At 49.2% G+C, this 18,519-nt stretch overlaps 1 protein-coding gene across 1 annotated transcript in view; it reads left to right on the top strand.

Annotated features, from left to right (window-relative positions):
• Positions 1–811: 811 nt before the first annotated feature.
• rhobtb4 (Rho related BTB domain containing 4) overlaps positions 812–18,519 on the top strand; it is a 40,106-nt gene continuing 22,398 nt past the window's right edge. The window contains 1 exon segment of the mRNA XM_046348017.1: positions 812–1,157. Coding sequence (XP_046203973.1) covers positions 1,129–1,157 — 29 coding nt within the window. The 5' untranslated portion in view covers positions 812–1,128.

Raw genomic sequence — 18,519 nt, forward strand, 5'->3', positions numbered from 1 at the left:
CAAAATTATGTATTTAAACCTAACCTTTACCTTAACCACACTGCCTAACCCTAACCTTAAATTAAGACCAAAAAGACAACAACAAAAAAATAATCAGGCATTTTTACAATTGAGCTAGTTTGGACTTTTCGGTTCTGGTAACTAGTGACAACCATCTCACAGTGATCTGTTTGGCAAATATTTTACCTGAATTTGAAATGTTTTTGGGGAGTGAAGTACCATAGTCATGTTTTGGAAGTGAAGGGCCATATAGTCTTTGGTTAGCTTTCTTCAATAAGAGATAAAATCATATGACATCAAGAACTGTGTATTATACTTTGTATAATATTTGAAAATCATAAATAGATGTTCCACTTGTTTCATCTACAGTTTGTGCCAAAATACACTTGTGACAATGCTGTTGATAATGGGCAATTTCATGATAACAGAATTACACTGAGACAACAAAAAAAAACATTTACTGGGAAAAAACTGTGCAGATGCTGAATTTGGTATTATGGTAAAATCTCACTCAGTTTTATTCTGTTATCGAACGTTGTATCTGCACAGTTATTCCTGCAGATGTGTTCTTGTAAAATGTTCAGGGGAAATGGTGAAAAGTAGTCATTGTGCATAGAGTTCTATGGTTTGTTAAACTTTCAAATCAATGTTTTTTGTTTGGTATACATTTTAGTATCGGCGTAATTCCTTTTTGGTTGTTAACGGGCGGGGAAACTGCTTTAGGGCGGTAACAGGAAGAGCACGAGTCCTTACCATTGGCTCCCCGTCGCCAAGACATCATGACGCACACCAAAGGGGCGTGCCTTTGAAGAAATCAGCTGGAGAGACATTAACTAATAGACGCCTAGCTCACAGGGGAGATAGAGTTATGGTTTATATTTTACCAAAGAAGAGCACTTTAAGCAAAAGTACAGACTTACTTACTGCTTTAGCTAGATGCTAAATTAGTCAGTGAGCAATCTGAAGTGAAAGGAAGGAAAATGCTATCTTTGTTTTTGCGCTGAGTTTTTATGCAACATTAGCTCTACTTAGCTAGTTCTCTCAAGCCAAGGCTCTCGAGGAGGCAGCCTCTTCTTTCCTCCACCCCGCTCGTTTCTCGCGCCCGGTTAATGTGACGGGCGGACCGACATGTGGGTCAGTACTGGAACAGTCGGAAGGTAGGGAAAAATGACAGCGCAACAGTGTTGCAGGCGTAATGGTCACGTGTTTACTTTTTGTTTCTGTTTTTTTGCATTAGGGGGTTGTGATTACAACTCACTGCCTTATTGTTTCCCAAAATGTAGAGCTGTCAACAATAGACTACAATGACAATGTAACAAGCAATAATGATGCTAGATATTTTTTTCTGCACACGGGTCCTGCTGCTCGGAAGCTGCTTGCTTTCGTTTGTGGTGCAGCAATGGGCTTGGTCTGTTTACGCAAGACTATTGCACCTGTTTGGGGTGTACCCACTTACCCTTATCTCCACATTAACGTGGTTTGTCTCACAATTTTAACTAATTTCACGTTTGTTTTCGAGTAATCTAGTGTGTATTTTGGGGATATATCTTGTCAGCAATGAAAATGCTTATGCATCAGTTGCCTGCAGGTCTCCTACCAGTGAACAATATATTGGGTCTCATACTGTAGAGAATATTAATAATCTGATGCTTGGTTATGAATGGTCGCGCATCAGCAATCACACAAAACACCTTCCATTGATGCCAATTTAATAGTATGTTATAGTCTCCAGCAGCTTTCTGCTTCCTGCAATGTTTCAAAATGCAGTCTTTCATAGAAGAAAAGCTGAATAGCAGATTGATTTGTTGATTGTTGATTTGACACCGACGGCCTGTAATAGTGATCCCAATCATTAAGATGGTTAGGTTACGCAAGGTTGCTGCACCACTCTGTCAGTGATTCAGTCAGTCAGTACTCCAAATCACGAATTGCAGTCTGCCAATTATGCTGTTAGAAACATCCTTTGGCATGTTATCTGTTGACCAAAACCAATGCCTTGTGAGGAAAGGTTACTTTTTATTAGGGAGAACAAGAGGAATTATCTTCCCCAAATACGTTATACATGTGTAATAAACACAACACTGCATCTGCTTCGGCCCTGCACTCAGGAAGTAGGATTTAACAACCAAAAAACTATGCTGCTGCTCTCGTTGAATGTCCAGCTTTATCGTATATCTACATTATATATCTTATCATATGGATACAGGGCCAAGCAAGCCATTATAGTGACCAGGGCCTGTTTTGTCTGTTAGAAGTTAGCAGATAACATGCTGCATTGAGAGAGAGAGAGAGAGAGAGAGAGAGAGAGAGAGAGAGAGAGAGAGAGAGAGAGAGAGAGAGAGAGAGAGAGAGAGAGAGAGAGAGAGAGAGAGAGAGAGAGAGAGAGAGAGAGAGAGAGAGAGAGAGACCACATTAGAGACACATATATATTTCCAACAGATCAGAGACCCGCAAAGAATTAGAAAACAAATCAAACATCGATAAACTCTCATATCTGTTAGGCAAAATACCACATTATGCCGTCACAGCAGCAAGACATGTGGCCCGTTGCCATGAGAAAAGGGCAACCAGTGGAGCACAAACAAATTGTAAATACCACCAATATTTATCTTCCCTTTCGTACTTCAACTACTTGCACATTGTTACAACACTGTACATAGCGAATAGTATATCATGTAAAATGTCTATTCTTTTAACTTTTGTAAGTGTAATGTTCACTAATGTTTCCTTGTTTATTTACCTTTTGTTTATTGCCTATTCCATTTGCTTTGGCAATGTAAACATATGACCTTTTGATTTGGAGAGAGAGAGATGAGACCGACGCAGTTGGGGCAGTGTGTGGCAGACAGGCAGAGCCGTGCCTAATGCCAGGGTCTGAGACGGAGCAGATGCCTGAGCTGAGAGGAGTGACACAGGAGTGACACTTATCCTGCAGTCCAAAGTAAAAGTGTTCTTGAGGGTGGTTGGTTTACTGGTACATGTTGTGAGTGTAATGCTTGTCATTTTGAGCACCTTCCCCCTGAAAAGGCTGTGCACAGCCCTGTGTTCAAGTGTCTCTGGTGTTTACATATGCCTTAGGAGTTAGTGGTAGTCCCAGGTGATGTTTTGGTCATGTGACGTGCACTTGGAGCTTATGAAACACTGTTAGTAATGTCCATTGTGTAAGAAAGGCTGTCTGGTTTATTCAGGCTCCTAACAGAAGCTATGGAAGCTATTGATAATGGAAGGACATGGCGAGACATTGCCATTGGCTAAGACATTGTCAAGCCTGGGGATATGGCTTGACCAAAGAGGAAGAGGGAAGGCATTAGAGAGAGACAGAAAGAAAGAGACAGAAAGGGAGAGAAAGAGATGGAGAGAGGAAGTAGGACAGAGAAGGATGCATGTCTTGTTTACAAGGCAGTGAAGCAGTAGAGTCACCCATCCCCAGACATACTCCCATAGTGCCGAGAGCTACCCATTAGGCCTGTTGTGATGGATGCATTTAGAAATGTTTGTTCCTATAGCTCTTTGTGTGTGTCAATGTCGGTCTGTGTGTCAGAAGCCCGGGGCAGTTTAATAACATAGGAGACTGTAGCTGGGTGCCCATGCCTCTCCCCTGGACCTGTTTACAGTAGACCAGTACAGCCAAGGTGATTTACAGTAGACCAGTGCAGTCAGGCTGTTTACAGTAGACCACAGCAGCCAGGCTGTTTACAGTAGACCACAGCAGCCAGGCTGTTTACAGTAGACCACAGCAGCCAGGCTGTTTACAGCAGACCACAGCGGCCTGGCTGTTTACGGCAGACCACAGCGGCCTGGCTGTTTACGGCAGACCACAGCGGCCTGGCTGTTTACGGCAGACCACAGCGGCCTGGCTGTTTACGGCAGACCACAGCGGCCTGGCTGTTTACGGCAGACCACAGCGGCCTGGCTGTTTACAGACCACACCACAGACCACAGCGGCCTGGCTGTTTACGGCAGACCACAGCGGCCTGGCTGTTTACGGCAGACCACAGCGGCCTGGCTGTTTACGGCAGACCACAGCGGCCTGGCTGTTTACGGCAGACCACAGCGGCCTGGCTGTTTACGGCAGACCACAGCGGCCTGGCTGTTACGGCAGACCACACGGCAGACCACAGCGGCCTGGCTGTTTACGGCAGACCACAGCGGCCTGGCTGTTTACGGCAGACCACAGCGGCCTGGCTGTTTACGGCAGACCACAGCGGCCTGGCTGTTTACGGCAGACCACAGCGGCCTGGCTGTTTACGGCAGACCACAGCGGCCTGGCTGTTTACGGCAGACCACAGCGGCCTGGCTGTTTACGGCAGACCACAGCGGCCTGGCTGTTTACGGCAGACCACAGCGGCCTGGGCCTGGCCTGGCTGTTTACGGCAGACCACAGCGGCCTGGCTGTTTACGGCAGACCACAGCGGCCTGGCTGTTTACGGCAGACCACAGCGGCCTGGCTGTTTGCGGCAGACCACAGCGGCCTGGCTGTTTACGGCAGACCACAGCGGCCTGGCTGTTTACGGCAGACCACAGCGGCCTGGCTGTTTACGGCAGACCGCAGCGGCCTGGCTGTTTCCGGCAGACCGCAGCGGCCTGGCTGTTTCCGGCAGACCGCAGCGGCCTGGCTGTTTCCGGCAGACCGCAGCGGCCTGGCTGTTTCCGGCAGACCGCAGCGGCCTGGCTGTTTCCGGCAGACCGCAGCGGCCTGGCTGTTTCCGGCAGACCGGTGCGCGGCCAGGCTGTTTCCGGTAGACCGGTGCGCGGCCAGGCTGTTTCCGGTAGACCGGTGCGCGGCCAGGCTGTTTCCGGTAGACCGGTGCGCGGCCAGGCTGTTTCCGGTAGACCGGTGCGCGGCCAGGCTGTTTCCGGTAGACCGGTGCGCGGCCAGGCTGTTTCCGGTAGACCGGTGCGCCAGGCTGTTTCCGGAGAGGCTGCTGTTTCCGGGAGACCGGTGCGCGGCCAGGCTGTTTCCGGGAGACTGGTGCAGGCTGTCGCCAGGCTGTTTCCAGTAGACCGGTGCGTGGTCAGGCTGTTTCCGGTAGACCGTGAGTGGCCAGGCTGTTTCAGTAGACTGGTGCGCAGCCAGTCCAGACTGTTTCCAGTCCAGATGTGCGTCCAGACTGTTTCCAGTAGACCGGTGCGTGGCCAGGCTGTTTCCAGTAGACCGGTGCGTGGCCAGGCTGTTTCCAGTAGACCGGTGAGTGGCCAGGCTGTTTCCAGTAGACCGGTGCGTGGCCAGGCTGGTCCATGCTGTTTCCAGTAGCGTGCGTGGCCAGGCTGTTTCAGTAGACCGGTGAGTGGCCAGGCTGTTTCCAGTAGACTGGTGCGCGGCCAGGCTGTCGTCCAGACTGTTTCCAGTAGACCGGTGCGTGGTCAGGCTGTTTCCAGTAGACCGGTGAGTGGCCAGGCTGTTTCCAGTAGAGAGGCTGGTCCATGCTGTTTCCAGTAGACCGGTGCGTGGTCAGGCTGTTTCCAGTAGACCGGTGAGTGGCCACTGTTTCCAGTAGACCGGTGCCAGGCTGTCGCCAGACTGTTTCCAGTAGACCGGTGCGTGGCCAGGCTGTTTCCAGTAGACCGGTGAGTGGCCAGGCTGTTTCCAGTAGACCGGTGAGTGGCCAGGCTGTTTCCAGTAGCTGCGTGGCCAGGCTGTCGTCCATGCTGTTTCCAGTAGACCGGTGCGTGGCCAGGCTGTTTCCAGTAGACCGGTGAGTGGCCAGGCTGTTTCCAGTAGACTGGTGCGCGGCCAGGCTGTCGTCCAGACTGTTTCCAGTAGACCGGTGCGTGGCCAGGCTGTTTCCAGTAGACCGGTGAGTGGCCAGGCTGTTTCCAGTAGACCGGTGCGTGGCCAGGCTGTCGTCCATGCTGTTTCCAGTAGACCGGTGCGTGGCCAGGCTGTTTCCAGTAGACCGGTGAGTGGCCAGGCTGTTTCCAGTAGACTGGTGCGCGGCCAGGCTGTTTCCAGTAGACAGGTGCGCGGCCAGGCTGTTTCCAGTAGACCGGTGCGTGGCCAGGCTGTTTCCAGTAGACCGGTGCGTGGCCAGGCTGTTTCCAGTAGACCGGTGCGTGGCCATGCTGTTTCCAGTAGACCGGTGCGTGGCCAGGCTGTTTCCAGTAGACCGGTGCGTGGCCATGCTGTTTCCAGTAGACCGGTGCACGGCCAGGCTGTTTCCAGTAGACCGGTGCGCGGCCAGACTGTTTCCAGTAGAACGGTGCGCGGCCGGGCTGTTTCCAGTAGACTAGTGCGGCCAGGCTGTTTCCCGTAGACTAGTGCGGCCAGGCTGTTTCCCGTAGACTAGTGCGGCCAGGCTGTTTCCAGTAGACTAGTGCGGCCAGGCTGTTTCCCGTAGACTAGTGCGGCCAGGCTGTTTACAGTAGACTAGTGCGGCCAGGCTGTTTCCCGTAGACTAGTGCGGCCAGGCTGTTTCCAGTAGACTAGTGCGGCCAGGCTGTTTCCCGTAGACTAGTGCGGCCAGGCTGTTTCCGGTAGACCGGTGCGCGGCCAGGCTGTTTCCGGTAGACCGGTGCGCGGCCAGGCTGTTTCCGGTAGACCGGTGCGCGGCCAGGCTGTTTCCGGTAGACCGGTGCGCGGCCAGGCTGTTTCCGGTAGACCGGTGCGCGGCCAGGCTGTTTCCGGTAGACCGGTGCGCGGCCAGGCTGTTTCCGGTAGACCGGTGCGCGGCCAGGCTGTTTCCGGTAGACCGGTGCGCGGCCAGGCTGTTTCCGGTAGACCGGTGCGCGGCCAGGCTGTTTCCGGTAGACCGGTGCGCGGCCAGGCTGTTTCCGGGAGACCGGTGCGCGGCCAGGCTGTTTCCGGGAGACTGGTGCGCGGCCAGGCTGTCGTCCAGACTGTTTCCAGTAGACCGGTGCGTGGTCAGGCTGTTTCCAGTAGACCGGTGAGTGGCCAGGCTGTTTCCAGTAGACTGGTGCGCGGCCAGGCTGTCGTCCAGACTGTTTCCAGTAGACCGGTGCGTGGCCAGGCTGTTTCCAGTAGACCGGTGCGTGGCCAGGCTGTTTCCAGTAGACCGGTGAGTGGCCAGGCTGTTTCCAGTAGACCGGTGCGTGGCCAGGCTGTCGTCCATGCTGTTTCCAGTAGACCGGTGCGTGGCCAGGCTGTTTCCAGTAGACCGGTGAGTGGCCAGGCTGTTTCCAGTAGACTGGTGCGCGGCCAGGCTGTCGTCCAGACTGTTTCCAGTAGACCGGTGCGTGGCCAGGCTGTTTCCAGTAGACCGGTGAGTGGCCAGGCTGTTTCCAGTAGACCGGTGCGTGGCCAGGCTGTCGTCCATGCTGTTTCCAGTAGACCGGTGCGTGGCCAGGCTGTTTCCAGTAGACCGGTGAGTGGCCAGGCTGTTTCCAGTAGACTGGTGCGCGGCCAGGCTGTTTCCAGTAGACAGGTGCGCGGCCAGGCTGTTTCCAGTAGACCGGTGCGTGGCCAGGCTGTTTCCAGTAGACCGGTGCGTGGCCAGGCTGTTTCCAGTAGACCGGTGCGTGGCCATGCTGTTTCCAGTAGACCGGTGCGTGGCCAGGCTGTTTCCAGTAGACCGGTGCGTGGCCATGCTGTTTGTGCACGGCCAGGCTGTTTCCAGTAGACCGGTGCACGGCCAGGCTGTTTCCAGTAGACCGGTGCGCGGCCAGACTGTTTCCAGTAGAACGGTGCGCGGCCGGGCTGTTTCCAGTAGACTAGTGCGGCCAGGCTGTTTCCCGTAGACTAGTGCGGCCAGGCTGTTTCCCGTAGACTAGTGCGGCCAGGCTGTTTCCAGTAGACTAGTGCGGCCAGGCTGTTTCCCGTAGACTAGTGCGGCCAGGCTGTTTACAGTAGACTAGTGCGGCCAGGCTGTTTCCCGTAGACTAGTGCGGCCAGGCTGTTTCCAGTAGACTAGTGCGGCCAGGCTGTTTCCCGTAGACTAGTGCGGCCAGGCTGTTTCCAGTAGACTAGTGCGGCCAGGCTGTTTACAGTAGACTAGTGCGGCCAGGCTGTTTCCCGTAGACTAGTGCGGCCAGGCTGTTTCCCGTAGACTAGTGCGGCCAGGCTGTTTCCCGTAGACTAGTGCGGCCAGGCTGTTTCCCGTAGACTAGTGCGGCCAGGCTGTTTCCAGTAGACTAGTGCGGCCAGGCTGAGGCAGTAGACTAGTGCGGCCAGGCTGAGGCAGTAGACTAGTGTGGCCAGGCTGAGGCAGTAGACTAGTGCGGCCAGGCTGAGGCAGTAGGCTAGTGCGGCCAGGCTGAGGCAGTAGGCTAGTGCGGCCAGGCTGAGGCAGTAGGCTAGTGCGGCCAGGCTGAGGCAGTAGGCTAGTGCGGCCAGGCTGAGGCAGTAGGCTAGTGCGGCCAGGCTGAGGCAGTAGGCTAGTGCGGCCAGGCTGAGGCAGTAGACAAGTGCGGCCAGGCTGAGGCAGTAGGCTAGTGCGGCCAGGCTGAGGCAGTAGGCTAGTGCGGCCAGGCTGAGGCAGTAGGCTAGTGCGGCCAGGCTGAGGCAGTAGGCTAGTGCGGCCAGGCTGAGGCAGTAGGCTAGTGCGGCCAGGCTGAGGCAGTAGGCTAGTGCGGCCAGGCTGAGGCAGTAGGCTAGTGCGGCCAGGCTGAGGCAGTAGGCTAGTGCGGCCAGGCTGAGGCAGTAGGCTAGTGCGGCCAGGCTGAGGCAGTAGGCTAGTGCGGCCAGGCTGAGGCAGTAGGCTAGTGCGGCCAGGCTGAGGCAGTAGGCTAGTGCGGCCAGGCTGAGGCAGTAGACTAGTGCGGCCAGGCTGAGGCAGTAGACTAGTGCGGCCAGGCTGAGGCAGTAGACTAGTGCGGCCAGGCTGAGGCAGTAGACTAGTGCGGCCAGGCTGAGGCAGTAGACTAGTGCGGCCAGGCTGAGTCAGTAGATTAGTGCGGCCAGGCTGAGGCAGTAGACTAGAGCGACTAGACTATACAGTAACCAGTTGGTGCCACTCTTGCCACTGTCTCCCCTTTTTTTCTCTCTCTCTCACATGCACACACATACGTCCAGACATGCACAGACACCTGCTCTATTTATGAATAACCAAGGGTTATCCACATTTGCCGACAGTATCAACGACCTAGCTACCATCGCCAGTCATTTTCAATGGAAGGAAGACTATTAGCTAGCTCGTGAGTTAAATTTCTGTTTGTAGTGTGTGTATGCGTTCGTGGAGCAGACTGTAGCTGTCATCCTGTGGTCCTTCTGTAGCTCAGTTGGTAGAGCATGGCGCTTGTAACGCCAGGGTAGTGGGTTCGATCCCCGGGACCACCCATACGTAGTATGTATGCACACATGACTGTAAGTCGCTTTGGATAAAAGCGTCTGCTAAATGGCATATATTATTATTATTATTATTATCCTCTGAGGGGGTGCTACAGGCAGCCAGCTGTGTCATGGTGTTTGGGTGAACTCTAGCCTTGAGGAGGAGGTGGGGGAGAACGAGCAGGATGAAGAATCGGGCTTATGGAGCACTGGGGCCGAGCGGCTGCTACCATTCCAACTGTTACATAACTGGCAGGGAGAGATCTGGGAGGAGTCTGGAGAAAGAAGGTAAGCCAGGAAGGGAGGGACAGGGGGTAGAGAGAGAGGGCAAAGGGTGTGAAAAATAATACTTAAGGAGTAACACCCAGGGAGGGAATAGCTGTGTAATCGAGTGGAGCGAGAGAGAAAGGAGATGGGGAAGGTGAGCAATAGAAACACTGCAAAGAGGCCTCTCGAGTGGCGCAGTGGTCTAAGGCTGTGCCACTAGAGACTCTGGATTCGAGCCCAGGCTCTGTCGCAGCCGGCCGCAACCGGGAGGCTCATGATGCGGCGCACAATTGGCCCAGCTTCGTCTGGGTTAGGGATGGTTTGGCCGGCAGGGATATCCTTGTCTCATCGCGCACTAGCGACTCCTGTGGCGAGCCGGGCGCAGTGCACGTTGACACAGTCATCAGGTGTATGGTGTTTCCTAAGACACATTGGTGTGGCTGGCTTCCGGGTTGGATGTGCATTGTGTCAAGAAGCAATGCAGCTTGGTTGGGTTGTGTTTCAAGGACGCATGGACGCGTGGCTCTTGACCTTCGCCTATCCCGAGTCCATACGGGAGTTGCAGCGACGAGAGAAGACTGTAACTACCAATTGGATACCATGAAAAAAGGGGTGAAAAAAATATATAAAAAAATAAAACAGCGAAAAGAGTGGTGGATGGAGAAAGGGAGGGAGCATTGGGAGAGGTATGAAAGCTCGCACTGCACTGACACAACCAAACCCATACTGAGACACTCTTATTTACAATGTGCAGGGATACTGGAGTAATAGAGGTAGATATGTACAGTGCCTTGCGAAAGTATTCGGCCCCCTTGAACTTTGCGACCTTTTGCCACATTTCAGGCTTCAAACATAAAGATATAAAACTGTATTCTTTTGTGAAGAATCAACAACAAGTGGGACACAATCATGAAGTGGAACGACATTTATTGGATATTTCAAACTTTTTTAACAAATCAAAAACTGAAAAATTGGGCGTGCAAAATTATTCAGCCCCTTTACTTTCAGTGCAGCAAACTCTCTCCAGAAGTTCAGTGAGGATCTCTGAATGATCCAATGTTGACCTAAATGACTAATGATGATAAATACAATCCACCTGTGTGTAATCAAGTCTCCGTATAAATGCACCTGCACTGTGATAGTCTCAGAGGTCCGTTAAAAGCGCAGAGAGCATCATGAAGAACAAGGAACACACCAGGCAGGTCCGAGATACTGTTGTGAAGAAGTTTAAAGCCGGATTTGGATACAAAAAGATTTCCCAAGCTTTAAACATCCCAAGGAGCACTGTGCAAGCGATAATATTGAAATGGAAGGAGTATCAGACCACTGCAAATCTACCAAGACCTGGCCGTCCCTCTAAACTTTCAGCTCATACAAGGAGAAGACTGATCAGAGATGCAGCCAAGAGGCCCATGATCACTCTGGATGAACTGCAGAGATCTACAGCTGAGGTGGGAGACTCTGTCCATAGGACAACAATCAGTCGTATATTGCACAAATCTGGCCTTTATGGAAGAGTGGCAAGAAGAAAGACATTTCGTAAAGATATCCATAAAAAGTGTTGTTTAAAGTTTGCCACAAACCACCTGGGAGACACACCAAACATGTGGAAGAAGGTGCTCTGGTCAGATGAAACCAAAATTGAACTTTTTGGCAACGTTATGTTTGGCGTAAAAGCAACACAGCTCATCACCCTGAACACACCATCCCCACTGTCAAACATGGTGGTGGCAGCATCATGGTTTGGGCCTGCTTTTCTTCAGCAGGGACAAGGAAGATGGTTAAAATTGATGGGAAGATGGATGGAGCCAAATACAGGACCATTCTGGAAGAAAACCTGATGGAGTCTGCAAAAGACCTGAGACTGGGACGGAGATTTGTCTTCCAACAAGACAATGATCCAAAACATAAAGCAAAATCTACAATGGAATGGTTCAAAAATAAACATATCCAGGTGTTAGAATGGCCAAGTCAAAGTCCAGACCTGAATCCAATCGAGAATCTGTGGAACGAACTGAAAACTGCTGTTCACAAATGCTCTCCATCCAACCTCACTGAGCTCGAGCTGTTTTGCAAGGAGGAATGGGAAAAAAATTCAGTCTCGATGTGCAAAACTGATAGACATACCCCAAGCGACTTACAGCTGTAATCGCAGCAAAAGGTGGCGCTACAAAGTACTAACTTAAGGGGGCTGAATCATTTTGCACGCCCAATTTTTCCGTTTTTGATTTGTTAAAAAAGTTTGAAATATACAATAAATGTCGTTCCACTTCATGATTGTGTCCCACTTTTTGTTGATTCTTCACAAAAGAATACAGTTTTATATCTTTATGTTTGAAGCCTGAAATGTGGCAAAAGGTCGCAAAGTTCAAGGGGGCCGAATACTTTCGCAAGGCACTGTATAGTGGTAATGTGACTAGGCATCAGGATATATGATAAACAGAGTAGCAGCCTCATATATGATGATTGTGTGTGTGTGTGTGTGTAGAGTCAGTATAAATGTGTGTGTATGTGTTATGTGTGTGTTGGTGTGTCAGTGTGTGTGAGTGTAGAGTCTTGAGTCAGTGCAAAAATAAAATACAATGGTCAACTCAGGTAGTCAATGTAGCCATTCTGTGAGCTATTTAGCAATCTTATGGCTTGGGGATAGAAGCTGTTCAGGAGCCTGTTGGTGTCAGATTTGATGCACCGGTACCACTTGCCATGGGGAAGCAGAGAGAACTGTCTATGACTTTGGTGGCTGGAATCTTTAACAATTTTCCGGGAGTTCCTTTCACACTGCCTGATAGAGGTCCTGGATGGCAGGGAGCTCGGTCCCAGTGATGTACTGGGCTGTCCGCACCACTCTCTGTAGAGCCATGCGATGGAGGGCAGTGCAGTTGGCATACCAAGCAGTGATGCAACCAGTCAACATGCTCTCAATGGTTCAGCTGTAGAACATTTTTAGGAATTGAGGGGCCATGCCAAACCTTTTCAACCTCCTGAGGGGACCATGGAAGCTCTTGACCCCCTCCACTGCAGCCCCGTCAATGTTTCCTCTAGTCCACTATCAGCTCCTTGGTCTTACTGACTTTGAGGGAGAGGTTGTTGTCCCAAAACCACACTACCAGGTCACTGACCTCCTCCCTGTAGGCTGTGTCATCATCACCGGTGATCAGGCCTACCAATGTTGTGTCGTCAGCAAGCTTGATGATAGTGTTGGAGTTGTGCGGGGCCAAGCAGTCATGGGCGAACAGGGAGTATAGGAGAGGACAAAGCACACACCCCTGTAGATCCCCCGTTTTGAGGGTCAGCGTGATGGAGGTGTTGTTGCCTACCCTCACCACCTGGGAGCAGCCCATCAGGAAGTCCAGAATCCAGTTGCAGAGGGAGTTGTTCAATGCCAGGGTCCTAAGCTTGGTGACCAGCTTGGAGGGGACAATGGTGTAGAAAGGGGGATATTTGCAAGCCGAAGAACACCATCCCAACCGTGAAGCACGGGAGTGGCAGCCTCATGTTGCGGGGGTCATTTGCTGCAGGAGGGACTGGATAGCATCATGAGAGAGGAAAATTATGTGGATATATCAAAGCAACAACTCAAGATATTAGTCAGGAAGTTAAAGCTCGGTGGCAAATGGGTCTTCTAAATGGACAATGACCCCAAGCATACTTCCAAAGTTGTGGCAAAATAGCTTAAGGACAACAAAGTCAAGGTTTGAATGGCCATCACAAAGCCCTGACCTCAATCCTATAGAAAATTTGTGGGCAGAACTGAAAAAGCGTGTGCTAGCAAGGAGGCCTACAAACTGACTCACCAGCTCTGTCAGGAGGAATGGGCCAAAATTCACCCAACTTATTGTGGGAAGCTTGTGGAAGGCAACCTGAAATGTTTGACCCAAGTTAAACTATTTAAAGGCAATGCTACCAAATACTAATTGAATGTATGTAAACTTCTGACCCACTCGGAATGTGACGAAAGAAATAAAAGCTGAAATAAATGATTCTCTCTATTATTCTGACATCTCACATTCTTAAATAAAGTGGTGATCCTAATTGACCTAATACAGAACATTTTTACGAGTATTTAATGTCAGTAATTGTGAAAAACTGGGATGGTGGAGTTGTTGTGTGTCATAACCAGCCTTTCAAAGCTTTTCATGATTACAGATGTCGGTGCTACAGTCATTGTGCCTTGAAGCCTTAAGAGTTCTTAGGAACAGGGATGATGGTAGTCATCTTAAAACATGTGGGGATTACAGACTGGGACAAGGAGACGTTGAAAATTACAGTGAATGTGCCTTCACTCTGATCTGCGCATGCTCTGAGAACACACCCTGGAATCCCGGCGCTGTCGCCTTGCGTCTGTTGACCCGATTAAAGACCTTACTCACGTAGGCGAGAGCGAGATCACCACAGTCCTCTGGGTAGTTGGGGGCCCTCACGCACAGTACAGTCTTGTTATTGTCAAGGCGTGAATAAAATGCAGTGAGTTCATCTGGTAGAGAGGCATCATTGGGCAGATCATGGCTGGGTCTTCCTTTGTCATCTATAATGGACTGCAGCCCCTGCCACATGCGGTGGGCGTCTGAGCCTGTGTAATTTGATTCCAGCTTATTCCTATATTTTCCTTTTGTTGACTCTGAGGAGGTCGTAGTGGGACTTGTTCCTGTCCTAACACCTTTCATTACTCACTTTTCCATTCTTAGATCAAGGTGAAACAACCCCATAATATAGAGGTAAAAAAGTACTTGATGTAGAGAGATTTGGGATGTTTTTATGTCATTTCTTCAAGGGGAACATGTCTTAGTAGCAGACCTGAAGTATTGGCTTGCACCTTCCTCAGTGTGTCTGCTGTTTACTGACGTTTCCAATGGATGTAGTACAGGTGACAGCCTAACAGATGGTGTCTAGACTGCTGCTTTACACCGCATCCGTCACTGGCTGTGAATTCAAACCTACACAGCTCTCACAGTGTCTAGTTACCTCTGCTGCCTCTCAGCCAGCCTCTGTGTGTGTGTGTGACTTTGATATGTGGTTGTCTCAGCTACCTTAAGATGAAAACAGTAGTTGGAATTGGTCTGGATAAGAGTGTCTGCTAGATGACTAAAATGTGTGCGTGTGTATGTGTTCGCTGCCCTCTGCGTGGTGGATGCTGTGCTACAGAGCGATGGGGTAGTGCTCCAGGGATCCAGTGTCTGATCCCCTGAGAAATTGTCCTCTGCCCCCAGTTTCATATCTCCATGCCTCACAGCTTGCCTAAGCCTGTTACACACTAGACCCAGGAGACCCTTAACACCGTACAGACACACACACACGCACGCACTCAGGCAGGCCTTTGTATTTTTTTTACACATGCAGACACACTCTCAAATACAAACATACAAACAAGCATGAGCCAGTGGTGAGTGAGCTGTGACACTGCTGATGTGACACATTGATGCAAATTCACTTACACACTCTGTCCTACACAGGTTCTCTGTCAGGTTCTCTGTCAGCCCCATAGACTTACTTGGAAAACAAAGCACATTGTACTCAACCCTGAGTGGTGGTGTGCTGATCCCGTAGGGATGATTGTCTAATATTTATCTTTATTGCTCTTTCCGTCTGCAACTCTGAGCTGTTATTGATGTGCTCCTCTTGCAGCTGCTACGACCATTAAATAAAAATTCCACCCCAAAATTATATTTTGTTATTTGTTTCATTAGTCCATTGTTGATATAGTCCCAAAATGTTTTGCATGTCAGCAATCAATTTTTGAACATATTTAACTTTCAAATTACATAAATACATCTGGTATGATGCAAAGTGCACCATCAAAAGTTTGGACACACCTACTAATTCCAGGGGTTTTCTTCATTTTTTTACCATTTTCTACATTGTAGAATAATAGTGAGAGAATGCCAAGAGTGTACAAAGCTGTATCCAAGGCAAAGACTGGCTACGATGAAGAATCTCAAATATAAAATATACTGTGAACACTTTTTTGGTTACTACATGACTCCATATGTGTTATTTCATAGTTTCGATGTCTTCACTATTATTCTACAATGTAGAAAATAATACAAAATAAAGAGAAACCCTTGAATGAGTAGGTGTGTCCAAACCTTTGACCGTTACTGTATGTATTTTGAAAATGTAATATCTTGAAACTTCATTTCTGACATGCAAAACATTTCAGACTAATGAAACAAATACCAACATCTTGTTGTGGGGTGTAATTTTCCTTGATGTGTTAGACCTGTTAGATAAGGATAGAGAGAGCAGTAAAAGTCACGACAATTCTATCACACTATTAACTGACTCACGTAGACCTACAGTACGTGCCTGACTGTGTGTCTCAGAAAGAGAAATACAAAGCGAAAAGTAGGGAGGGAGCACAGATAAAGTCTAGATAGACAGCCACTACTCCCTCAGTTCCTCTGCATCTCTCCGGGTTCAGTCACTCCCTCCGCTACTCACACCGACTAAGGTTAAGGTACAGTGTAATACTAACACCTGCTGCTCACTGGCTTTGACAGCTCTGGGACTATAACGGAGATGGAATATTCCAAAGGGAACACACTGTTTGTTGTAGCTCTTAAACAAGACCGGACATTGTTTGTTTAGGCCTATTGCAATATTGTCTTAATCTGTAGCAACAGCAACAATGTATGAGACGAGAGGAGCAGGAGTTGTTGGAGATGAGTGGGGGAGGGGGCGAGCTGAATATCCGGCTGCCTGTCATCTCCTGTGTCCGATGAATGGATGCCATTTTTATCCGCTACTGTCTATCAGGGCAGGGATGAAGTGCATCTACGTCAATGGAACAATAATAAGCCTATGAATCTTTCAAACAGCCTATTTATGGGACCTTGGATAGGTTGGAGTGGCAGAGTGGTAGGACAGGACTGCAGGTCTGTTCAGGTCTGGTCTGGCCATATCAATATCACCTTCATTGAAGTACGGGAGTCCAACCAACTTTCTCCTTCTCTACTGGGTCGGTCCACCACAAAAAGCACCAGAAAGAGGACTTCGACACTCACCATCTCGGATTGTTCTGAAATTATTTTATTTTGTTAGAAACAGGTAAGAGTAGCATTCCTGCAACATTATTTTGTTGAAATATAATTTGATCTTTGAGAAATGAAGCTCATTGATTGCATTCAAATTGGCCATTTTAATGTATAGGATTCATATCATATTCAATAAATATAGTACCTAACATCTGATATGGACCCCAAAAAAATCTAACAATGACTTAGACATGAGGAATCCCACCACAACAATGAGTATATAGTATCAGAGCTCTATGTTTGACAAGTACTATGGAGCTGCAGCTTGGAGTATTGTTTCTTCATCCTATGTAATGTATTCTCCGTGAATTTGGTGATGTTTCCCCCCCCCCTGAGTATTCAGTCATGGAAGTTGTTAGGTTTAAGTCCCATCGTATATCCTGATATTACCAGGTTCTGACCACTAAATGGTGTTGTTCCTGCTATTAGGTGATAAAGGGACAGTTCGCCCAAATTACAAAATTACATTGGTTTCCTTCCTGTAAGCAGTCTATTGACAAGGTATGACAATAATAATGCTTGTCAGACATAGAGAGCTGATACTGTATAAGCCTGCTCAGGTCTTCCCCTCCCGGAGGACCTGAGCCCTAGGATCATGCCTCTGAACCACCTGGCCTGATGACTCCTTGCTGTCCCCATTCCACCTGGTCGTGCTAATGCTCCAGTTTCAACTGTCCTGCCTGCGGCAATGGAACCCTGACCTGTTCACCAGACGTGCTACCTTGTCCCAGACCTGCAGTTTTCTACTCTCTCTCTCTACCGTACCTGCTGTCTCGAACTCTGAATGCTCAGCTATGAAAAGCCAACTGACATTTACTCCTGAGGTGCTGAGCTATTGCACCCTTTACAACCACTGTGATTATTATTATCTGACCCTGCTGGTAATTTATGAACGTTTGAACATCTTGGCCATGTACTGTTATAATCTCCACCCAGCACAGCCAGAAGAGGACTAGCCACCCCTCATAGCCTGGGTTCCTCTCTAGGTTTCTTCCTAGGTTCCTGCCTTTCCCGTTAGTTTTCCCAGCCACCGTGATTCTACATCTGCATTGCTTTGTGGAGTTTTAGGCCGGGTTTCTGTGTAGAACTTTGACATCTGCTGATGTGAAATAGGGCTTTATTAATACATTTGATTGATGGGTGGGATTGGCGTGGGTGTGGGAGGGTCTGTGGGTGGCTTTTATCTATTTCTTTGGATTCCTCATATCCTACTCATTGTTAGAAGACATTTAGTTTGAAATTGGATGTTAGCTACTGTATTTATTGAATATTATATTAATTCTGTAAATTAAAACAGGCAACTTGGGTGCAATCAATTCGCTCAGTTAATCAGAGATCAAATTATATTTCAACAAAATAATGTTGCAGGAATGCTACTCTTATCTGTTTTTAACTACAGAAACGATTTCAGAACAATCTGAGACTGTGGGTGTCATGGCTTGCCGAAATGAAATGCAACAACCCTGTTCCAATGTCATAAGATCATTCCTCATGAGAGCTGAATATTGACAGCCTCGATTTGACATGTCAGAAATGGTGTGTTGTGTACCAACGTCTTAAAACGGCGCCACTGTCACCCCAGCATCTTCGCTATTGTTTTGTGTAGGAAATGGAGGTGATATGCGTCGAGCAGTGTGTTAAAACGGAGGTGAGATGCAGTGTGTTAAAACGGAGGTGAGATGCAGTGTGTTAAAACGGAGGTGAGATGCAGTGTGTTAAAACGGAGGTGAGATGCAGTGTGTTAAAACGGAGGTGAGATGCAGTGTGTTAAAACGGAGGTGAGATGCAGTGTGTTAAAACGGAGGTGAGATGCAGCGTGTTAAAACGGAGGTGAGATGCAGTGTGTTAAAACGGAGGTGAGATGCAGTGTGTTAAAACGGAGGTGAGGTGCAGCGTGTTAAAACGGAGGTGAGATGCAGCGTGTTAAAACAGAGGTGAGATGCAGTGTGTTAAAACGGAGGTGAGATGCAGTGTGTTAAAACGGAGGTGAGATGCGTC

Source organism: Oncorhynchus gorbuscha, linkage group LG04 (genome assembly GCF_021184085.1).
Source record: "Oncorhynchus gorbuscha isolate QuinsamMale2020 ecotype Even-year linkage group LG04, OgorEven_v1.0, whole genome shotgun sequence".
Lineage (NCBI taxonomy): Eukaryota > Metazoa > Chordata > Actinopteri > Salmoniformes > Salmonidae > Oncorhynchus > Oncorhynchus gorbuscha.